Source organism: Mobula hypostoma, chromosome 14 (genome assembly GCF_963921235.1).
Source record: "Mobula hypostoma chromosome 14, sMobHyp1.1, whole genome shotgun sequence".
Lineage (NCBI taxonomy): Eukaryota > Metazoa > Chordata > Chondrichthyes > Myliobatiformes > Myliobatidae > Mobula > Mobula hypostoma.
The window spans coordinates 24,748,116-24,773,426 of record NC_086110.1 but is presented as its reverse complement, the minus strand read 5'-3'; the positions used below and the strand labels follow the sequence as shown (position 1 = coordinate 24,773,426).

At 43.1% G+C, this 25,311-nt stretch overlaps 1 protein-coding gene across 2 annotated transcripts in view; it reads right to left on the bottom strand.

The window, feature by feature from the left end:
• Window positions 1-25,311, bottom strand: part of dpep2 (dipeptidase 2) — a 105,457-nt gene that overhangs the window by 28,911 nt on the left and 51,235 nt on the right. For both annotated transcript variants that reach the window (XM_063066832.1, XM_063066831.1), the window contains exons 4-9: window positions 24,048-24,348; window positions 22,759-22,962; window positions 17,199-17,325; window positions 12,312-12,441; window positions 12,061-12,202; window positions 6,560-6,629 (exon numbers count right to left, since the gene is read on the bottom strand). In XM_063066832.1, coding sequence (XP_062922902.1) covers window positions 6,560-6,629; window positions 12,061-12,202; window positions 12,312-12,441; window positions 17,199-17,325; window positions 22,759-22,892 — 603 coding nt within the window. In that variant the 5' untranslated portion in view covers window positions 22,893-22,962; window positions 24,048-24,348. The remainder of the gene's footprint in view (window positions 1-6,559; window positions 6,630-12,060; window positions 12,203-12,311; window positions 12,442-17,198; window positions 17,326-22,758; window positions 22,963-24,047; window positions 24,349-25,311) is intronic.

Below are 25,311 nucleotides of genomic sequence, written 5' to 3'. Positions count from 1 at the left end.
TCCAACTCAGAACCCCGCCCCAGCCTTCCCTCCTTACCCCCTGACCCCCGTAGCCACAAGGGCCATATCTAACTCCCTCTTAAATATAGCCAATGAACTGGCCTCAACAGTTTCCTGTGGCAGAGAATTCCACAGATTCACCACTCTCTGTGTGAAGAAGTTTTTCCTAATCTCGGTCCTAAAAGGCTTCCCCTCTATCCTCAAACGGTGGCCCCTCGTTCTGGACTTCCCCAACATCGGGAACAATCTTCCTGCATCTAGCCTGTCCAATCCCTTTAGGATCTTATACGTTTCAATCAGATCCCCCCTCAATCTTCTAAATTCCAACGAGTACAAGCCCAGTTCATCCAGTCTTTCTTCATATGAAAGTCCTGCCATCCCAGGAATCAATCTGGTGAACCTTCTTTGTACTCCCTCTATGGCGAAGATGTCTTTCCTCAGATTAGGGGACCAAAACTGCACACAATACTCCAAGTGTGGTCTCACCAAGGCCTTGTACAACTGCAGTAGTACCTCCCTGCTCCTGTACTCGAATCCTCTCACTATAAATGCCAGCATACCATTTGCCTTTTTCACCGCCTGCTGTACCTGCATGCCCACTTTCAATGACTGGTGTATAATGACACCCAGGTCTCGTTGCACCTCCCCTTTTCCTAATCGGCCACCATTCAGATAATAATCTGTTTTCCTATTTTTGCCACCAAAGTGGATAACTTCACATTTATCCACATTAAATTGCATCTGCCATGAATTTGCCCACTCACCCAACCTATCCAAGTCACCCTGCATCCTCTTAGCATCCTCCTCACTGCTAACACTGCCACCCAGCTTCGTGTCATCCACAAACTTGGAGATGCTGCATTTAATTCCCTCATCCAAGTCATTAATATATATTCTAAACAACTGGGGTCCCAGCACTGAGCCTTGCGGTACCCCACTAGTCATCGCCTGCCATTCTGAAAAGGTCCCGTTTATTCCCACTCTTTGCTTCCTGTCTGCTAACCAATTCTCCACCCACACCAATACCTTACCCCCAATACCGTGTGCTTTAAGTTTGCACACTAATCTCCTGTGTGGGACCTTGTCAAAAGCCTTTTGAAAATCCAAATATACCACATCCACTGGTTCTCCCCTATCCACTCTACTAGTTACATCCTCAAAAAATTCTATGAGATTCGTCAGACATGATTTTCCTTTCACAAATCCATGCTGACTTTGTCCGATCATTTCACCGCTTTCCAAATGTGCTGTTATCACATCCTTGATAACTGACTCCAGCAGTTTCCCCACCACTGACGTTAGGCTAACCGGTCTATAATTCCCCGGTTTCTCTCTCCCTCCTTTTTTAAAAAGTGGGGTTACATTAGCCACCCTCCAATCCTCAGGAACTAGCCCAGAATCTAACGAGTTTTGAAAAATTATCACTAATGCATCCACTATTTCTTGGGCTACTTCCTTAAGCATTCTAGGATGCAGACCATCTGGCCCTGGGGATTTATCTGCCTTCAATCCCTTCAATTTACCTAATACCACTTCCCTACTAACATGTCTTTCCCTCACTTCCTCCATCTCACTGGACCCTCTGTCCCTTACTATTTTTGGAAGATTATTTATGTCCTCCTTAGTGAAGATAGAACCAAATTAATTATTCAATTGGTCTGCCATGTCCTTGCTCCCCATAATCAATTCACCTGTTTCTGTCTGCAGGGGACCTACGTTTGTCTTTACCAGTCTTTTCCTTTTTACATATCTATAAAAGCTTTTACAGTCCGTTTTTATGTTCCCTGCCAGTTTTCTCTCATAATCTTTTTTCCCCTTCCTAATTAAGCCCTTTGTCCTCCTCTGCTGAACTCTGAATTTCTCCCAGTCCTCAGGTGAGCCACTTTCTCTGGCTAATTTGTATGCTTCTTCTTTGGAATTGATACTATCCCTAATTTCTCTTGTCAGCCACGGGTGCACTACCTTCCTTGATTTATTCTTTTGCCAAACTGGGACGAACAATTGTTGTAGTTCATCCATGCAACCTTTAAATGCTTGCCATTGCATATCCACCGTCAATCCTTTAAGTGTCATTTGCCAGTCTATCTTAGCTAATTCACGTCTCATACCTTCAAAGTTACCCCTCTTTAAGTTCAGAACCTTTGTTTCTGAATTAACTATGTCACTCTCCATGTTAATGAAGAATTCCACCATATTATGGTCACTCTTACCCAAGGGGCCTCTCACGACAAGATCGCTAATTAACCCTTCCTCATTGCTCAAAACCCAGTCCAGAATAGCCTGCTCTCTAGTTGGTTCCTCGACATGTTGGTTCAAAAAACCATCCCGCATACATTCCAAGAAATCCTCTTCCTCAGCACCTTTACCAATTTGGTTCACCCAGTCTACATGTAGATTGAAGTCACCCATTATAACTGCTGTTCCTTTATCGCACACATTTCTAATTTCCTGTTTAATACCATCTCCGACCTCACTACTACTGTTAGGTGGCCTGTACACAACTCCCACCAGCGTCTTCTGCCCCTTAGTGTTACGCAGCTCTACCCATATCGATTCCACATCTTCCCGGCTTATGTCCTTCCTTTCTATTGCGTTAATCTCTTCTTTAACCAGCAACGCCACCCCACCTCCCCTTCCTTCATGTCTATCCCTCCTGAATATTGAATATCCTTGCATTTCTTATACTCCTCAAGTGCCTCATTTGTTCCTGCCTGCCTATACCTGTTCTGCACTACCTCCTCCATAACCAGAGCCTCAATATCCCACAAAAACCAAGGTTCCCTAAACCTGTTAGCCTTAGCTTTTATTCTTACAGGAGCTTATAATCGCTGTACTTGCAAAATCTCACTTTGAAGAGCCTCCCACATCCCTTTCCCGGAAAACAACCGAACCCATCCTCACCTCCCAGGTCCTTCCTGATGCCATCAAAACTGGCCTTTCTCCAATTCAGAATCTAAATCCGAGCACTAGTTGTATCCTTCCCCATTACCTCCTTAATATAGTATTGGTAGTGCACCTGATTTGACAATATATCACACCAGTGGCTTCCTCACTCCAGGCTAAAAGTACAAATGTTGTTTAATTTTAGCACAAACATTCATGGAAGAAAGTTTAATGTTCTCCTTAATAATCTCAACACTTTTCCAAATAAGGTATTTTAGATTATAATACAGAACTGATCTTTGTCTACGTCAGAACAAAATTGTAAGCAATATTGTATGTATTATTAGCATTTGTTATCTTTTTTTATATATTTAGTAACTATGTTTTTCTGCTATCATAATTTTACATGCTGTGTGTTGTTCGCTGTGTGTGACAGTTGGTACTGTGTATTGAACCCTGGCTCCAGGTAAATGCTATTTTGTTTGGCTCTAATACTGTGTGTGGCTGAATGACCATTAAACTTGAACAAACTCTAATTCATTTAAATTCCAATACCTCTAACTTTTTTACAAGTATTTCAATATGCTTCAAATACTGGCTGAGAAATAACATAAAATATGTTATACTTATATTGACTTGCTGCTTGCAGTGCTACATAATGAATAATCGGAAAGGAACACAAAGAAACATTTACAAAGTGGAACACGTAAACACCACTCTTTCTGGGACAATCTTGCAAAGCAGGAAATTGAACCTGGTGGTTCAGGTCATCATAAATTCCAGCTGTCGCCTTTTGGACAGTTGAGGCACCTACAGAGTGACGCAAGTTTTCAGGGAAAGGTTGTGGGGTGGGGCAAGACAAGACTTCAGTTTCACCGAAATTACAGTATTGGTCACTGGAACATGGCAGTTTTAATGTGGTGCTCAATTCTTGTAAGGAACCGATTGATGAACGAAAGCTTACAGTGAAACAGGACTGGCATCTCTACTTCCTGGTTACACCATTTTCACGTAAGGTGTAGATGGAATAGAAGAACAGAAGGGGTAATAAAGTTGCTACAGAGACACTTACATGTAAGAGGGTAAAATATATAGGAAAATTCATCAACTAAATCTCTATTGATTGAACTAATGAACAATCATTGGGGGGAGAGAGGGGGAGAGGGGGAGGAAGGGAAGGGGAAGAGGAGAGGGGGAGAGGGGGAGAGGAGAGGAGGCGGGAGGAGAGGGGGAGAGGGAGGGGGGGAGAGGGAGAGGGGGAGAGGGAGAGGGGGAGAGGGAGAGGGGGGAGAGGGAGAGGGGGGAGAGGGAGAGGGGGAGAGGGAGAGGGGGAGAGGGAGAGGGGGGGAGAGGGAGAGGGGGGGAGAGGGAGAGGGGGGGAGAGGGAGAGGGGGGGAGGGGGGAGAGGGAGAGGGGGGAGAGGGAGAGGGGGAGAGGGAGAGGGGGGGAGAGGGAGAGGGGGGAGAGGGAGAGGGGGGAGAGGGGGAGAGGGAGAGGGGGGAGAGGGAGAGGGGGAGAGAGAGGGGAGAGAGAGGGGGGAGAGAGAGGGGGGGAGAGAGGGGGGAGAGAGAGGGGGGAGAGAGAGGGGGAGAGAGAGGGGGGAGAGAGAGGGGGAGAGAGAGGGGGGGAGAGAGAGGGGGAGAGGGGGGGAGAGAGGGGGAGAGGGGGGGAGAGAGGGGGAGGGGGGGGAGAGAGAAGAAAAAGAGTGGGGAACTACTGACTAGCTGGCCTGACATTAGTTAAAGGAACTTCTAGAATCTATTAGTAATGAAATAACAACGGTACCACAAGTGTTGAAGTTAATGGGAGGCGAAGGGTCCAAAAACAACACCACCCAAATCAATGCCAAGAGCCAGGTACACACTAGGTTAGGACACTTGTAAGTGTGTTTAACGAGGTGATCTATCTGTACTTACTTCTGGGTGTTACTTAAGGAGAATCTCTCCGTTGCCACCCCCTACCAACTTCCCTTCATCATAGACATACAGTAGGAGCTGTGACATTTACCTTGTACCATGCACGGAGTCTTCAAGCAGAGTAAACAGCTGGTTTAATGCTGAGTCCAGGGGTTTGCTGTTCGAGTAGTTTTCAGCAATTCAAGGAATAATGAGTTATGAGTGAGTACAACAGAAAGATTTGGAATATTAATGCATATCATCATGTGGGATAGATGGCTCTTGTATATTTTGGCTCCACTCAGAGTGTTTCTTGTTTTCATAACTAAATGTACTGAAAGCTAATGAATGTAAATAGACACTATTACTGTATAATTATACAGTAACTGCCCAGAATTTTATATCATGATGAATGAAGTTAAAGTTTAAGTGTTCCTTGATTAAGAATGATAACTTTGCTTACAAGCACTAACCAAACTCAGAGCACAATCATCTATGGGAAAGAGTAAGCAGTAGACGTTTTGGGCCGAGACCCTTCAGCAGGACTGGAAAGAAAGGTGAGAAGTTAGATGAAGTAGGTGAGGGAAAGGGGGAAGAGGAGGAAGAAGTACGAGGACTGGAGAAGGGAGGAAGGGGTTTCTCCATACGAACTTGAAGTAAAAACAGACAACACGTAAGTGTAAAACTTGTAGGAATTAAATAAATTTCAATCCATCTGTTTAATCAGAGTAAAGATCATTCCAATCACTCTCCCCTTCAATTGTGTTCATTTCTTTACAATTCATTGCTTACAATTACCACATTGTGTTTATGGTGGTTAAATATAAATGTTTTCAACATAATTCTTTTAAATGCTCAATGCATTGCCAGCACCTGCCTACCAGGCTTCAAGGCCATCTATACAAAAAGGTGCTAGAAAAGGGCCAGTAACATCATGAAGGAACCCACCCCCCCCCCCATGGACTGTTTGTCCCACTCCCATCAGGAGGAGATGACGTAGCATCCACCAGGACCTACAGACTCAAAAACAGTTACTTTCCCCAAACAGTAAGGCTGACCAGCATCTCTACCACTGACCACCCCTCCACACCACCACGACTTTATCATTTCCTATCAGTCACTTTACAAGCAAACACTCCTGTGCCCAGTGTCACTTTATGGACATACAATTGATGTAAAGCTATCTTATGTATTTACATTTATTGCATTTATAAATTATTATTCTGTTTTATATGTGCTGCATTGAATCCAAAGAAACAATTACTGTATTACATTCTCCTTTACACTTGTGTTCTGGAAATGAATTTTGTATCTTGAACTTTGAACTTAATATTAATTCAGCACCCTCTGATTGTAGAGCTCTAAAACAAATAACTGGATCTCATAATATCTCTGCGTGGGCCTTTTCTCCCCCTCCCCCCAAAGTACACAATCTCAAGGATATTCAAGTTTCACTGTAACTGAAATACATCGTAATCAACATCATTTGCCTGCCTTTCTCCAAAATGTGTCTAATGTATAGATTTCCTTACAAGAGCATGGCATTGGAGAATATACACAGTGTAATCAATCTAGTTTTATAATTGCCAGGAATGGGAACTTCCTCCCTCTGGCATATCGTCCTTACTGCTTGATACAGAATGCAGAAAATATTATGACTCTTACAAAACGGGGGTACCGGAGTTAACACGGGCTGCTCACAGGGGGGAATATATAATAGTGAAATCATCTCTGCTCAAGAATGCCAGAACATAAACGTCTATTCAAAACATAAATCTTACCTGACCAAACTGTGTTAAATTCGTGTTTATGTCATAAATGTTAGCACGACTAATTACTGCACTTTTCGCCCTGAAAAAGTAAATATTGTGCTTTAAATTCAGACTAAGAGTTAACATCTAAAATATAGTCAACACCGTGAAAGATTTCTGCATATTTCTAAAATAAATATGGCGATCTGTCTATCTAGCATTAAATGCATGAAGTCATAACAACATATTCTAAGGCATTTCAAGCAGACTATAAAGAGAGAGTTCCACCTTCACGTCTGAGATGAATTCTGATTTTTCAATGAGTATACATACTGTATATATTCCTAAACACTGTTCCATTGTATTAAGATCAGGTTTCAGATAAAGAGCATCAAAATCTTTAATGCCCTCCCTGTTTATGGTCAGACATGCGTGAAGTTAAAGACACAGACATCCTGTGTGAAGTTAAAGAGGGAGACATTTGCAGCTATGTTGTCTTTCAGCTTCTCGCAATCAATAAGCCAAACTGTAATTTCTTAGATTTGTGCATAAACACCCACATTTCCCCCTTTATCATCGAAAGCCACTCCCTCACCCCTTTGGCTCTTCATCTATCAACCTCATTGGCCAAATTCTCAGTCACTCATTATAGAACCTTCTTTGGATGCCGGGATCTCACTTTTTCCTTGTGTTTCTGAGAAGTGTCATGGGACATTTCCCTACATTATATGGTCCATTGAAATGGCAATCATTGTTAGAAGCCATCAGTGGTTTGGACAGCATCCAGGAAGAGAGTAAAAGAGTTGGCAAATATCCTCCATAAGAAATGGAAAAATGAAATAACAAATACGTTTTAATCTTTACAGAGGAAGGTGAAGAGTAAGTAAGGGGTCTCTGTGGTAGGGTGCAGACTAAGCTTGTCAAGATGAAAATTACGATAATTAGAATGAGGAAAGGGGGAAAAAAAAGAGAAAATTGGAAGGGAGAAGAACAATCACTTTTTTTAATTTTAAGTTGCACTATTTGTCTTCTTTTGCACATTGGTTGTCAGTCTTTATGTATAGTTTTTCATAAATTCTATTAAATTTCTTTACCTTCCTGTAAATTCTGCAAGAAAATGAATCTCATGCAATACACATAAAAGTTGCTGGTGAACGCAGCAGACCAGGCAGCATCTCTAGGAAGAGGTACAGTCGACATTTCGGGCCAGACCCTTCGTCAGGACTAACTGAAGGAAGAGATAGTAAGATATTTGAAAGTTGGAGGGGGAGGGGAAGATCCAAAATGATAGGAGAAGACAGGAGGGGGAGGGATGGAGCCAAGAGCTGGACAGGTGATTGGCAAAGGGGATATGAGAGGATCATGGGACAGGAGGCCCAGGGAGAAGAAAAAGGGGGGGGGAACCCAGAGGATGGGCAAGGGGTATAGTGAGAGGGGCAGAGGGAGAAAAAGGAGAGTGAGAGAAAGAATGTGTGTATATAAATAAATAACGGATGGGGTACGAGGGGGAGGTGGGGCATTAGCGGAAGTTTGAGAAATCAATGTTCATGCCATCAGGCTGGAGGCTACCCAGACGGAATATAAGGTGTTGTTCCTCCAACCTGAGTGTGGCTTCATCTTTACAGTAGAGGAGGCCGTGGATAGACATACCAGTATGGGAATGGGACATGGAATTAAAATGTGTAGCCACTGGGAGATCCTGTTTTCTCTGGCAGACAGAGCGTAGGTGTTCAGCGAAACGATCTCCCAGTCTGCGTCAGGTCTCACCAATATATAGAAGGCCGCATCGGGAGCACCGGACGCAGTATATCACCCCAGCCGACTCACAGATGAAGTGTCGCCTCACCTGGAAGGATTGTCTGGGGCCCTGAATGATAGTGAGGGAGGAAGTGTAAGGGCATGCGTAGTACTTGTTCCATTTACAAGGATAAGTGCCAGGAGGGAGATCGGTGGGGAGGGATGGGGGGAACGAATGGACAAGGGAGTCGCGTAGGGAGCGATCCCTGCGGAAAGCGGGGGGTGGGGGAGGGAAAGATGTGCTTAGTGGTGGGATCCCGTTGGAGGTGGTGGAAGTTACGGAGAATTATATGTTGGACCCGAGGCTGGTGGGGTGGTAGGTGAGAACCAGGGGAACCCTATTCCTCGTGGGGTGGCGGGAGGATGGAGTGAGAGCAGATGTACGTGAAACGGGGGAGATGCGTTTAAGAGCAGAGTTGATAGTGGAGGAAGGGAAGGCCCTTTCTTTAAAAAAGGAGGACATCTCCTTCGTCCTGGAATGAAAAGCCTCATCCTGAGAGCAGATGCAGTGGAGATGGAGGAATTGCGAGAAGGGGATGGCATTTTTACAAGATACAAGGTGAGAACAGGAATAGTCCAGATAGCTGTGAGAGTCAGTAGGCTTATAGTATGCAAGAGACAGGGAAGAGTATGCAAGAGAAATTAAACTCAAGATGACTTTGATAATTAATTTACTTTGACATTCGACATCTGTGGAGAGAGGGAGAGAGGGAGAGAGAAAGAAAACAGAAATGGCTACAACATTAAAGCTTAAGAGTTGTGATGTGCCCAGATGGAAAATGAAAATTATAGTTCACACTTATGTTGGTCACTGGTAGAGATATGTTGGAGACCACGGGCAAAGAGGAAAGTGTGAGAATGCTATAGAGAACTGAAGTGATAGGACAACTAGAATCTCAGGGTCACCCTTGCAGACTGAATAGAGGTGCTCTTCCAAAAGTGTAGAAATAATATTTGAGATTGATTACCAGGAAGGAGACAGGTGAAGCCAGCTGGGTGGAAAGGTCAAGGGCTGAAGGAGGAAGCTGATAGGACAGGAGAGTAGACCATGGAAAAAGGGGAGGAGGGGACCCAGGGGGGAGTGATAGGCAGGTGAGAAGAGGTAAAAGGTCAGAGTCAGGAATAGAAGAAGAGGGAAAGGTGAGGCAGAGTTTTTTTTAAATTGGAAGGAGAAATCAATATTCATGCCATTCAGTTGAAGAGTGTCAGACAGAATATAAGGTGCTACTCGTCCGCCCAGTGGGTGGCCTCATCTTGGCACAAGAGGAGGCCGTGGAGTGACACGTCAGAATGAGAATAGGAATCAGAACTCAAATGTTTGGCCACCTGGAAGTCCTACTTCCCGGCAGATGGCGCAAAGATGCTCGTCAAACCGGTCCCCCAATTCACGACAGGTCTCGCCAATATGGAGAAGGCCACATCCGGAGCACCAGACACAACAGATGACCCGAGCAGGTTCAGAGGTGAAGTGGTACCTCATCTAGAAGGGCTGTTTGGGGCCCTGAAGGCGAGGGAGAAGGTGAATGTAGCACTCTGCAGGGAGAAGTGCTGGAAGGGATACAACTGGGGAGGGACAAATGGACCAGGGAATTGTGGAGGGAGTGATCCCTATGGAAAACGGGGAGGGGAGGGGCGGTGGGGGGAGGCAAAGATGTTTAGTGGTAGGGTCCCTTTAGAGATGGCAGAAGTTGGGAAGGATAATGTGTTGGATGTGGAGGCCGATGAGGCGGTAGTTAAGGACAAGAGGTGGTTAAGAGGTGCCAAGATAGGTTGAGCATAGATGTACAGGAAATGGAGGAGATGCGGGTGAGGTCAGCATAAATAGTGGAGGGAAAGAAACCTCATTCTTTAAAGGAAGGTGAACATCTCTGATGTCCTGGAACAGAAAGCCACGTCCTGGAAACAGACGTGGCAGAGGTGAAGAAACTGAGAAAAGGGAACAGCATTTTTATAGGAGATAGGGTGGGAAGAGCAACAGTCGAGATAATCGTAGGAAACAGTGGGTATATAAAAGATATCTGACAGTTTGTTTCCAGAGATGGAGACAGAGAGATTGAGAAAAAGGAGGGAGGTGTCAGAGATTATGATTGGTTGGTCAAGCTACTGACTCATATATAATTATTGTCTGTTGTAATTTCATTGTGTGAAACATTAACTCTTTTGCTTTCACCACTGAAGGTCCTCTTTATTCTGCTTTTATTCTGATTTCAAGCAGCCACTGTTTTTGTTTAGATATAGCACAATAGTTTGATTGGCAACTTTAATATGGAGTGTGAGGGAGAGTATTTATTTTTGTAGTTAATGAGTTGATCAGTTTTGTGCTTTATAAACCAGAAGGAAAAGAATGTAAGAAACTGGCGAATTTGTCCATATCTGGCATAGCCCTGGAGATACATCTAGCAAGATTAGGACACTATTACAGCCTCACAGCCACTTGACACAGTGACTTACCAATATGCATGAAACACCATTTGTTAATTAAAAGGAAATTATCTAGCTAAGTATGGAGATTTTATGAGTTTGGAATGAATTGTCAGTCTTTACTTTCAAGAACATCAGCAGAATCTTTTTCTCTATTAACTACTTATTTTTATGGTCAGGATGCCATTTTGATTTTTATTCAGGCCAAAACCAAGTACCAATCCAGCAGATAGTGTGTCTCCTTCGTCATATATCTGAAAGGTCCATGAAAATTACCTCACTATTCCTTTTTTTTTGGTGGGGGGGGGCACTAATTTATTTATTTATTGTAATTTACTGTAGAGTGATTTTACTGTATATCTTTGCACTGCTGCCAAAAAACTACAAAATTCACATTATGTAAGTAGGTAGTAATAAATCTCATTCACTTTCAACCCTCAGTGCAAGTGAAAACAACCACCTTATGATTCCATGTGACTTTCTTTGGGGAGAAGTACCAAAACTTAAAAACAGTGATTGGTCCCTCGGGTAGAGGTACAGGACAAGGTTTGTTTAGTTTCCATTAATGTGTGAAAAGTAAATTAGGCAGTAAATCAATCCCCATTTAGAGTTAACAGGTTTCCACGTATCCTCATCATTTGCCCATACCTCAGGCACCAAACAGCAAAACTGGAATCTGACAGCAGTCCTAAATTCACTAATGCTGATGAGAAATTTAACACAAGTATTTAATTTCACTAATCCACTCCTAATCAGGAAGAACATCCAGTACACACCCTCTGAACAAGCAATAATGTATTACTGGCTTTTGGAATACAATACGAGTTAGAATAAATGGTTCAATTGTTGCCAGTCTCCAGATTTAGATAGCTAAATTTTATGCATTAATAGAAGCAGTTTAAGTCAATGGGTTGAGACTGTGATAACTTTGGAGACTATAGGGTTCAATTTAATCATGACTTAATATCAGCAAGTTTGTTTCACGAGTTATACCAGATACAGGGCAGTTGCTCTCTTTCTTCCATGCTATCCTTTCTGGTTCATGAAACATTAAAATGATCAGCTCGCTAAACTAACAGTAATATTTATTCAAATCAACTTTCAAATAAATGGAAATGAATTCACATTCATTATGAATCAAGGTACCTTTGGTTGAAGGCGCTTCACCTATATTCTGCAAGGTACCACGTTTAATTCTGAGATTGCACAATTCTGAAACAGGAGTACAATAGTACAGCTCCAGATCCTCACGCTGATAATTCTTTAGACTCAGAAAACTTATAACTCGTCCCATAAATATTTTGCATATTTACCAGGGTGTGTGGCAATTGTGGGTCAAGGACATCGAACGTACTCCAAGTTCATAAAACATTCTTAAGGTTGCCAAACTGCTGTCAATTGAGTGTCCTCCTTCAATACTGATCAGACAGGCTATCTTTTTAGTGTTGTTCAAGGCTAGATTAAATCAAGAGAATAAGCTGACATCAATACTCTTCATCATTTGCATATATTCAGAAATGTTAAAGATCCACATGAGCCACATTGACATGATCCTAACGGGTACCTTCTGAAGATGTGACAAATTCAAATTCTGGATACTTCCTGCACATCCGTTTGATGACATCGATTTGTTCCAGGGTTAAGCGAACTGCATCCTTATTCTGGGAGGAGCATAGGACATATGCAGACCACAACTGTAAAGGAACATGATGCCTCATTGTAGTTATTTTATATACTGCATGAATGCTGTTCACAATTAACAAACATAGAGCAACAGAAAAGTGGAACTTATTTTTCTACTGTGTGCAAAAGAAAGCTCCCTGTAAGAGTACACTTGTAGAAACATAGAAAACATACAGCACAATACAAGCCCTTTGGCCCACAAAGCTGTGCCAAACATGTCCCTACCTTAGAACTACCTAGGCTTTACCCACAGCCCTCTATTTTTCTAAGCTCTATGTAGCCATCCAGGAGGCTTTTAAAAGACCCTATCATTTCCGCCTCCACCACTGCTGCCGGCAGCCCATTCCACGCACTCACCACTCTCTGCATAAAAACCTTACCCGTGACATCTCCTCTGTACCTACTTCCAAGCACCTTAAAACTATGCTCTCTTGTGCTAGCCATTTCAGCCCTGGGGAAAAGCCTCTGACTATCCACACGATCAATGCCTCTCACAATCTTGTACACCTCTATAAAGTTACCTCTTATCCTACGTCGCTCCAAGGAGAAAAAGCCGAGTTCACTCAACTTATTCTCATAAGGCATGCTCCACAATCCAGGCAACATCCTTGTAAATCTCATCTGCACCCTTTCTATGGTTTCCACGTCCTTCCTATAGTGAGGCGACCAGAATTGAGCACAGTACTCCAAGTGGGGTCTGACCAGGGTCCTATATAGCAGCAACATTACCTCTTGGCTCTTAAATTCAATCCCATGATTGATGAAGGCTAATGCACCGTATGCCTTCTTAACCACAGAGTCAACCTGCGTAGTAGCTTTGAGTGTCCTAAGAACTCAGACCCCAAGATCCCTCTGATTCTCCACACTGCCAAGAGTCTTACCATTAATACTATTCTGCCATCGTATTTGACCTACCAAAATGAACCACCTCACACTTATCTGGGTTGAACTCCATCTGCCACTTCTCAGCCCAGTTTTGCATCCTATCAATGTCCTGTTGTAACCTCTGACAGCCCTCCACACTATCCACAACAGACCCAACCTTTGTGTCATCAGCAAATTTATTAACCCATCCCTCCACTTCCTCATCCAGGTCATTTATAAAAATCACAAAGAATAAGGGTCCCAGAACAGATCCCTGAGGCACACCACTGGTCACCAGCCTCCATGCAGAATATGACCTGTCTACAACCACTCTTTGCCTTCTGTGGGCAAGCCAGTTCTGGATCTACAAAGCAATGCCCCCTTGGATCCCATGCCTCCTTACTTTTTCAATAAGCCTTGCATGGGTACCTTATCAAATGCCTTGCTGAAATCCATATACACTACATCTACGGCTCTACCTTCATCATTGTGCTTAGACACATCCTCAAAAAATTCAATCAGGCTCATTAGGCATGACCTGCCTTTGACAAAACCATGCTGGCTATTCCTAGTCATATTATGACTCTCCAAATATTCATAAATCCTGCCTCTCAGGATCGTCTCCATCAACTTACCAACCACTGAAGTAAGACTCACTGGCCTATAATTTCCTGGGATATCCCTACTCCCTTTCTTGAATAAGTGAACAACATCTGCAACCCTCCAATCCTCCGGAACCTCTCCTATCCTCACTGATGATGCAAAGATCATCGCCAGAGTCTCAGCAATCTCCTCCCTTGCTCCCCACAGTAGCCTGGGGTACATCCCATCCAGTCCCAGTGACTTATCTAACTTGATGCTTTCCAAAAGCTCCAGCACATCCTCTTTCTTAATATCTACATGCTCAAGCTTTTCAGTCCACTGCAAGTCATCCCTACCATCGCCAAGATCCTTTTCCGTAGTGAATACTGAAGCAAAGTATTCATTAAGTACCTCAAGTGATTCAGACTAATATGAATAATTGACTTGAATATGAGCTGATTAAACATCTAAATATGTCTGTGTATTTTGTCTCCTGCTATCCACACCAAGGTCTTCCCCACTCCAGGAAATTTTACAGATTGGATTGCCAGGTGATGTGAAATATGACCAGGAGCAACCTTTAACTCTCCCCTACATCCTCTCTTCCTTCCATATCAAAGACACTACAAATCTTTCAGTAAAGCTCAAGGTGGATACTAAAAACAAACACTGCTGGAGTCCTGCAGAAGGGTCTTGGCCAGAAACATCGACTGTACTTTTTTTTTTCCATAGATGCTGCCTGGCTTGCTGAGTTCCTCCAGCATTTTATGCGTGTTACTTCTACTTTGAGACCAAATGGGAAATTATACCAAAACTACACTTGATGATATGCTAGTTTAAGATTTTGAATAACTCAGTCGCATGATCAGATACAAAAAAAAATCCCAAGAGTCAGTGTAAAGAGGCAGCATAACTTAAGCTAATAAACTTCCCTTTCCTTTTAAGATACATATCATAGTGTACTTAAGGATGAAAAACTTTGTGCTGCTGAAAATGGGTATGACACAAAAATGAAGGATTTTTATAAATGGTGTCCAGACCCTCACATGAATAATTGGATTTAAAGTGATGACTTAAAAACAAAAATATGCTGAATGACTTACTGTGCTCAGTTTCTTTATAAATTGATAAAAAAGTAATCACTGGCACCTTCACAGCTCATGAACACTTGTCAGGTAAATCATGCTAGTTCAGGGCATCAATGCATGCAAGGAAAATCCACCAATGTTTGCAATGTAAGTCAACTGAGTAGGTAACTGGCAGTTAGAATATAGAATAGTACAGCGCAGTACAGGCCCTTCAGCCCACATTGTTGTGCCGACCCAGCTAACGATGATTTGCTGTCAGCTCGGTTCTTTTTAAGTTCAACTCTACCTAAATTACTGTCATAAATGCAAATGGCTCAGCAGCATGGAGGACTTTTCCTGAACTTTATAGTGTCTGCTCCAATGTATTGTTTCCAGATGGGGGTAATAGAGTGGCTCCCTTCCTTGGGGAATAGCATCTCTGCAGAAATAAAAATGATTGACATATATGCAAGGAAATTCGCTGAAAGGCAGGGGAAGAGGGGCGAAGGAAGAGAGGTGGGGAGAAGAGGTCTCTCAATCAGAGTCTACATCCACAGAAAGTTCTGAGATCACTTCTACTGCCTTACCCTTGACAAGGAAAAGTGTGTCGGCAATTCAGTGTGGAAATATTCGGTGAAAGTTGTCAACTGCTGTGATCAAATTATAACCTCCAAGCCGAGCAAGGATTACGTTCCCCATGGCGGACAGAGCATAGGCCAGAGAAAGCAGGATCTCCCAGTGGCCACACATTTTAATTCCACATCCCACTCCCATTCTGACATGTCTATTCACGGCCTCCTCTACTGTAAAGATGAAGCCACACTCAGGTTGGAGGAACAACACCTTATAGTCCATCTGGGTAGCCTCCAGCCTGATGGCATGATCATTGACTTCTCTAACTTCCACTAATGCCCCACCTCCCCCTCATATCCCATCTGTTATCTATTTATATACACACATTCTTTCTCTCTCTCTCCTTTTTCTCCCTCTGTCCCTCTCACTATACCCCTTGCCCATCCTCTGGTTTCCCCCCCTCCCCCTTTTTCCTTCTCTCTGGGCCTCCTGTCCCATGATCCTCTCGTATCCCTTTTGCCAATCACCTGTCCAGCTCTTGGCTCCATCCCTCCCCCTCCTGTCTTCTCCTATCATTTTGGATCTCCCCCTCCCCCTCCCACTTTCAAATCTCTTACTAACTCTTCCTTCAGTTAGTTCTGACAAAGGGTCTCGACCTGAAACGTCGACTGTACCTCTTCCTATAGATGCTGCCTGACCTGCTGCATTCACCAGCAACTTTGATGTGTGTTGCTTGAAGTAGTGAAATTGTTTCATTTTCACTCTTGGCTGTTTCTGGCATCTCCAAGCCTGAATGTTTGGAACTGCAGTGAGCTAAAAATTCTGAATTGTCTTACTACTTATTATTCACCAACTATCACTAACAAAAATCACTGTTGTTTGAACACAAGCACACACAAGTGACGCTATTTAAAAATTGGTCACTCTAACACAGAGTAGCAAGCAGTGTTGTGCCTGAAAGTCACGCAAGTGCACACGACTAACGCTAATTAGAATCTATTCGATAACAGTCTCTTGTCCCAACTGAACAGCATGTTGTCTCGAGTAAACAAAGAGAACGCCGGCTATTTTCTCAATTAGTTTTTGCCCTTTAGGAGTTGTTCCAAATAAACAGCTGTCCCAATTAACTATTGGCCCAGTTAAGCAGAATCCGCTGCACATTGTTCCAAGATTGTGTTCATTTTAATCAACCCATAGCTGTAAGCTATCATATCAAACCAAAGCACCCTGTCATTTCAAAATGATCAAGGTAACATTTATTATGAATATTCACTATACTCTCCTGGTCATTTCAACTAGAGCGGCATGGTAGTGTAGTGGTTAGCACAACACTTTACAGTACCAGCAACCAGGGTTTAAATCCCACAGCTGTCCATAAGGAGTTTGTACGTTCTCCCAGTGACTGTGTGGGTTTCCTCTGGGTGCTCTGGTTTCCTCCCACAGTCCAAAGACGTACTAATCAGTAGGTTCATTGGATGTTGTAAATTGTCCCGTGATTAGGCTAGGATTAAATCAGAGTTCGCTGGGCAGCGCAGCTCGAAGGGCTGGACAGGCCTATACTGCACTGTAGCTCAATAAATAGGTAAATTTTTCCATTAATTTGCAGAAAAGTCTCCCAGACTACTCTTGATGAGGAAGCAATGGGAAAAGGAAGAGCAGAAAAGAAAACTGAGAAAACATACCTGAGCTCCCACATTTCCTTCTTTCAATTTGTTAACATTTGTACGGGTCTTGGTCAGAGTATTCAGATCAACTGCAGTCAGGTTGTTGCTAAAGTACTTTCTTAGCTGGAGTGCTAAATCATTGTGGCTATGGACAATAACAAATGATAGTCAGCTCATTCGAGGTAGTTTAATCACTTTGATTCTAGCTTAACCACATTAATTGCCACTATTTTGTCACCATCAACTCTCATCATGGCAATCAATTATTTCTTAAGCAATACATTATTTTATCTCTGTGATATTATACAGATGGCGATCTCATCCACTAACTTTCACTGATCTTGCCTGGTTCCAATGTGTTGCATCTCAGCTGGAAAATCTGGTGTAATGATGGCTCTTCCCGCTCTGCCCATATGAGGATCATTCCTTCATCCCACCTCTTTCTCGGGCTGCATATTGTTACTTGGCAAGATCACTCGAGAAGTGTCAGACTCTATGGATACATGGATGACACCCAGCTCTGCATCAGCACAATTTTTCTTTACTCCACTACTATCACAAATTTGTCACAATGCCTGTCTGACATCCAATATTTAATTCACTGAAACTTCCTCTAATTAATTTTCCTCTAAACTTTGATTCTTTGTGGCGGTGGGACCGACTCCCAGGAGTTCACGACCCCAAGGACGCCACCTAGAAGACAAGCGCACCTTTGGGGCTCTGAGGCTTCACGACCCTGGGGACTAGCTGATTCTATGCCGATGCCACCGACTGAGATAGCATGGGAGAAAACGAAACATTGGGAACAGCAGATCAGCTGTCAGAGGCTCTGTCCTCAACGAATTGCACACGCTCTCCTTTTCTCCCGTTGATGAGGGAGAGTTTGTTGCTGACTCTGGAGTCAGAGAGCTCAGAAATAAAAAACATCACGGCAATCTTTAACACCTTAATCAGCGAGTTGTTTGCCTTTGTTGGTCTCCCCTCTCGCTGTGAAAGGGGAACATCTCTCTGTCCCTTTTTTGGGGGGAGAGAGAGAGCCAGTGTAATGTCGAATTGTCAGGTTGAACGATTAATTTTTGTTGTACTGCAGATCATGGTCTTTCTTGGAAGCCTTGCTATTGTTTGCTTGGTGGATGGAGGGTGGTGATACTTTATTTTTGCTGAAGTAAGTGGGACAGGGGTGGGTCATTGCTTTGCCGCTGCTCGTGTGTAGGAGGGGGGAGTAGGGGGGTTTTGGGGCTCTAAAGTTTTTACTGTCACTCATACTTCGGGGAACTCCTCTGTTCTCATGGACATCTGTGAAGAACAAGAATTTCAGGTTGTATATTGTATACATTCTCTGATATTATTTGGAACTATTCACTCCGTCATTCCAATCATTGACATATAACATGAAAAGAAGTGGTCCCAGCACTGACTAGTCACCAGCAGCTAACCAGAAAGTTGGCCAACTGGTAAGAGGCAAAGAGTGGCCTTTATTGGCCAACTTTCTACCCATGCTATTATCTCTCCTGTAATACATGGGCTCTTATCTGGTTAAGCAGCCTCAAGAGTGGCACCTTATCAACAACATCCACTGACTCTTGTTTGTCTATCCTGCTTGTTATTTCCTTGACAAATTCCAAAAGACTTGTCAAGCAAGACTTCCCTTCAAGGACTGACTTCAGCCTATTTTATCATATGCCTCCAAGTACCCTGAAATCTCATCCTTAATAATGGAAACCAATATCTTCCCAACCACTGAGCTCAGGCTAATTGGCCTATAATTTCCTCTCTTCTGCTTCCCTCCCTTCTTGAAGAGTGGCGTGACACTTGCAATTTTTTGGTCCTCAAGAACCATTCCAGGGTCTAGTGGTTCTTGAAAGACCATTGCTAATGCCTCAAGTATCTCTTTAGCCGCCTCTTCGATAATCCTGAGATGTAGTCCATCTACTGTGATGGCATTGGGTTTGCTGATCATCAAGCTCTAAATGCGTACAAAGACTTTAAGCCCTATTTGATTTAGATAGCTATGGGTATCCTCTCTCAAGGAGAGATGGTTATTCTGTAACTACCCAATTTCCAAAAGCTAGTTCACTTCCTTGGTTATTCTCCACAGCAAATTTAACTGCCGATACCCACTGGTTAACTCATGGGTTTCCCCTCCTTTCCAAGGATAAGATACATCCAGCTAACAAAATAGTCTAAAACACAATTAATTTATTTTCAGTGATACACATTTAAATCCAAACAACATTCTTAACACACTTTTAAAACTTAGAGGATTTCTATCTTATTAAATTACAAACCAGTCATCTGTCACAGAAATCGAATGCAAAGGAACTTCACTCCATGCCTTTTTCATGCTCCTTGATGTTCCTTACACCATTTCAAATAAACCTGAACTACATTTACATTGCTTCTTTGCCACTTGGGTGATATGATTTTCCTCAGATACCCTTTTTACACAAACTGTCTAAAAGTTCCTTGGATTCACAGATCCTTGATACCCACAATTAATGCAGTAAAGCTGACTTCCCTGAGTACATAAACCTTCCAATCTATTAATTGATCAGTTATCGATATGGTAAATGATATTACTATCTGGTCTGCAAGTTTCCTTGAATTAAAAAACTTAGCCAATGTTGTCTGTTTTGAAACATGCTCAATTAACTAAATGTTTGTCTTATACTGCACGTCTTCAGCAATAAGACCTGTTCTATGGTGATCATCCTGTGCTATACACAGTGATTGCTTGCAAAGCTATGTTTTTGTCAACTTCAAGATGATTACTGCTTTCAATTTACATTAGGAACTGAAGATTGGCTCCCGTTTATGAACAAAAGACATCTTATTCAAAAACAACTGTTTGATCTCAAGAAATGTCAGCTGCAGTACCCTTGAGGTTCTGCTTTTCAGCTTTCTACCTAGCTCCCTATATTCTCTCTTCAGGACCTCCTCCCTTTTCCTATCTATGTTGTTGATACCAATATAGCTACTGACCATCCCCTGTTAGAACAGTGTAGACTCTGAGACATCCCTGACCCTGGTACCAGGGAGGCAATGTACTATATGGATGTCTTTTTCACGCCCACAGAATCTCCTATCTACTCGTCTAACTACATGGAATCCCCTATCACCAGTGCACTCCTCCCCTCTTCCCTTCTGAGCCACAGAGTCAGACACAGTGCCTGTGAATCAGTCGCTGTGGCTTCCCTCAGTAGGCTGACTCCCCCCAAAAAATGAAATACTTATTATTGAGGGGAATGACACAACACTACTCTGCACTGGCTACCTACTCCCTTCCCTTTTCCTGACTGTAAACTCAGAACAAGCCTCCTGTAACCTAGGGGTGACGACCTCCTTGAAGCTCCTACTCATCACTTTCTCATTCTCCCATATGAGCCAAAGGTCATCCAGCTGCAGCTCCAGTTCCTTATCCTGGTCCCCAAGGAGCACTTCATACAAATGTAGCTTTCAGGAAAACTGGAGGACTCCCAAAGTTCCCACATCTCACACAAAGAACACACCAATAACTCTAGACCCACTCTCACTACACTGGCTATGTACTATAAGACAAAGATAAATCACCAGAAACTTACTTAGAGCCCTCACCTGTTCTCGCTTAAGCCTGTTGAGCCAAAGTCTGACCACTCTAACACTGCTCACTCCTACAATGGCTGCTCCATTTGCACCTTGTTTGTTTCTATGAGTCTCAACACCTCCTCCTTCTTAGTATCAACATACCCTAGAACATAGATCATCTACATCCCCCGATCTTATCATTGTTCTAGTCTTTTAAGACATCACAGTAGCATAGTGGCTAGCACAACACTATTGTAGCTTGGAGTGTTGCAGCTTGGAATTCAGTTCCAGTGCCATCTGTAAGAAGCCTGTATATTCTCTCTGTTACTGCGCGGTTCCCTCCCATAGTTCAAAGACATCTCAATTAGTAGATTAATTGGTCAATGTAAATAGTCTTGTGATTAGGCTGGGGTTAAATAGGTGTGTTGCTGGGCAGTACGGCTCATTAGCCCAGAAGGGCCTGTTCTGAACGGTATCTCTAAATAAATAAACACAGTGGATTCTGGTTAATTGGGCCATTGGTTAATCAGGGCAGTTGCTTGTTTGGGACAACTCTTAAAGAACAAAAACTAATCAAGAAAATTGCAGGGATTCCCTTCATCTATTTGGGACACAATGTCACTTAATTCGGACAGGAACGGGTTGTTGGAAAGGTTCTAACTAGCATCCGTCATGTGCACTTTGTGGCCCTTAGATTCTATCTACTTCGTACTTAAAGTGAACAGTTTTAAAATATTGTAGCTGTGTATGTTTGTGTTCAAAAAGCAGTGATTTTTGTCACTGATAGTTGGTGAGAAATGAGCAGCAAAACAATTCCAAACTGTTAGCTCATTGCGGTTTCGAACATTGAGGCTTGGAGATGTCAGAAATGGCCAGGAGTGAAAATTAAATGATTTCACTCCTTCAACAAGTTAGGAACTATAAAGAGTTTGAAGATATAAATAATCATCTTGAGTGTTACAATGAAAATGAAGATTTGGAGAATGAAATCATTGACAGCATTGTATGAAGGCAGTCCATTATCTGCAATACACACAAAATGCTGGAGGAACTCAGCAGGCCAGGTAGGGTCAATGGAATAGAATAAACAGTCAAAGCTTCAGGCCGAAACCCTTCATCAAGACTGGAAAGAAAGATAAGTTTGAGCAACCCCCACCTTCTTGCTCTAACTTCTCATCATTTTTTTCCAGTCCTGATGAAGGGACTCTGCCCGAAACGGTGACAGTTTATTCTTTTCCATAGATGCTGCCTGACCTGCTGAGTTCCTCCAGTATTTTGTGTGTGTTGCTTGGACTTGCAGCATCGGCAGATTTTCTCAACTTTGTCCATTATCTGCACTAGGTGTCTGCGCTGATTTTGTTCTTTGCGCCCACTGGATGAATTCCTCTGTCAATAACTATCAAGAATAAATACTAATACTGTAGTAGTTGTGGTAGTGTTCTAATTTGTTTAATTGGGGCAGCTGCTTAATTAGGGCAAAATGTTCCATTCAGTCCCAATTATCGAGAATCCACTGTAAATAAATAAATTTTCTTTGGTGTGTACTAATGCAAAGTCTTCCCCCTCTGGCTCCAGGCATAAATTCCATTCTTAATTCTTGAGTGGACCCGCTCTTTGTTGACCTAACACCTTGCTTTCAGTATGTATATTAAATGTTTTGAGATTCCCCTTCATTCTACTTAACAATGGCATTTTCATGATTCTTTTTAACCATGCTAATTCCTTGTTCTTTCCTCCCTTTTTCTATATTCATGAGGGGCCTTGTTCCTGTTCAGCTTCCTGACTATTACATGTACTTCCTTTTTCTACTTGACTAAATTTACAAAATCCCATGTCATCTTTGTCTTTCACCCTCACAGAAAGATGCTGGTCCTTAACTCTGAGTGTGTATTCTTCTAGTTCAATCCCTTTGCACGGCACTTTTCCAATTTTTTTTTCACCTTTCACCTCTGAACATTAACAGAGGTCTCGTCAGAACATTGGAAAAGGAGGTTAGGTGCAATGGACAACATACCCATCAATCAACGGGGCTGCTCGCATTATTTCTTTCACATGTTCCTTTTCTGACCCCTCTCTTGTGGACACTGGTCTGGTGGACAGTAGCAAAAGCAGGCATAAACTTGGATGAAATAATGTCCAGAAAGCCATGGTGTTGATGAAGTCCCTTATTTTGGAGTGGAGAATACAAAGAGACACTACCTCTTTAAATCCAAGTTGTCTGTTAAAAAGAAGGCAAAAACAAATGTAAAATAATATTTAAAAACGTAAATACGAGGAATTCTGCAGATGCTGGAAATTCAAGCAACACACATCGAAGTTGCTGGTGAACGCAGCAGGCCAGGCAGCATCTCTAGAAAGAGGTACAGTCGACGTTTCCTCCCCCTCCTGTCTTCTCCTATCATTTCGGATCTCCCCCTCCCCCTCCCCCTCCCACTTTCAAATCTCTTACTAGCTCTTCCTTCAGTTAGTCCTGACGAAGGGTCTCGGCCCGAAACGTCGACTGTACCTCTTCCTAGAGATGCTGCCTGGCCTGCTGCATTGATGTGTGTTGTAAAATAATATCGCTCGCTCCTTCAGTGACACTGACGTGTTTCACAAAACAATGCATCTAAAGAATTGATGGCAAAATGCTGAAATTGCACCGGAACTTCTCTGAACTACCTCCGAGAAGTCCGTATCCATAGGAAAAAAAAATTAAAAAGTGAAATACGCGCTCTGTACACGTTGAGCTCTTACAGCAACCGGGGACGTTTTAAGTGCAGTCGCTGTTGCAAGGGAAACAGTGGGCACATAACTTGTAACAAATTCACCCGACACCGGAGTCAGTTGTGAGGTAATAACTGACGGGCTGGGGATGCTATAACACCTTACACATTTTCTCTATTTGAAACATCGTCAGGGGATTGTTTAGGGGTCTGTCTGAGACCGCAAATAGGGCTTTGTTTTTAAGGTTTCCTTCAAAGGACGGTGAAGTCCGATTGAACCAGGACTAGCCGGGAGTGACAGCCGAGATTTCCTGCTGCTGTCTCCTGAATATGTCTTGAAAAGTCACTGCCTTCTGGCTGAGAGGCAAGAGTACTGTGAGGCAGTTGAGTTGTCACAGTTTGCACCAGACTTTACAGTCGTCATCATCATTAGTTTTTCTCCGAACTAAGAATAGTTTGCGCTACCCCGACGGTGAGGAATGAAGACAACGCTGATCCGCGACACTCCCCAACTTTCATCAGACAGGCTGAACGTCCTCCCACGAACACGGGACCCCGGCGGACAGGAATGACGTGTAGCCCAACCTGCCTCACGTACCTGTGCCATTAACCTTGTCCTCTGCAACTCCGAGTCTCCGCTCCTTTCCGTCTGAGACCTGGCGCCGTACCGAGCGGGGACGCTGCCTCTCTCCTTCCGCTGGTGCCGCTCCAGCCTAGGACCTGCCGGAGAGTGCATGTGGGTGGAGAGGCTGGCTTGCAGCATTAAGCGTGATACCTCTCACAATCTCATTGCCTGACCGCAATAATCGCCCAAGAGTGGCTAGTTTTCCGGAAACTGGTTGAGCGCTTATCAGTGCAAGAATTAGTCGAAGACAGCGAAGCTTTGGGCGGCGAGATACCTTTCAGAAAGAATGAGAACGTGAAAGCGTAAACCAATTATTTGCTTAAAGATCAATTTATCTTCGAAAGCAAAAGTTGGATTGCCGCCGTAGGGTAACAAAAAGTGCCTGGAAGTAGGTACAGAGGAGGTGTCAGGGGTAAGTTTTTACGCAGAGAGTAGTGACTGTGTGGAATGGGCTGCCGGCAACGGTGGTGGAGGCGGATACAGTAGGGTCTTTTAAGAGACTCCTGGATAGGTACATGGAACCTAGAAAAATAAAGGGCTATGGGTAACCCTAAGTAATTGCTAAAGTAAGAACGTGTTCTGCATCACATTGTGGGCCGAAAGGCCTGTATTGTGCTGTAGGTTTTCTATGTTTCTAACAACGCAGTTTTTTTTTTGTTCAAGCAACACACAAAATGCCGGAGGAACTCAGCAGGCCGTGCAGTATCTGTGGAAAAGGGTAAAGTCGGTGTTTCGGTCGGAGATCCCTCATTATATAAAACGTTGACTGTTTTTCCACGGATGCTGCCTGGCCTACTGAATTCCTCCAGCATTTGTGTGTGTGTGTTGCTTGGATTTCCAGCATCTGCAGGTTTTCTAGTGTTTCAATCCCACCCACCCCCCACTCCATTGATAATGCATCTTAAATATCTGACACACATAAATTAGCATGAATTTATGAAGGTTGGATAGATCAGAATTTGATTTATTGTCACTGACATATGGTATGAAATGAATTGTTTGCAGCAGCAGTGCAGTGTAAAACATTACAAAAATCAGTTACAAAAATGAGTAAATAGTGCAAAAGAGCAATAACCTAGAATTGTGCATGGACTGTTCAGAAATCCCTCCTGCATCATCCTTTCTATTGAAAACTAACTTGCATCTCTCTGTTCCTATATATAAAAAAAAACAAACCTGATGCTGGAGATGGAGAAACCCATCTGGTCAAGCAGCTTCTGGGGAGAGAGATAGACAT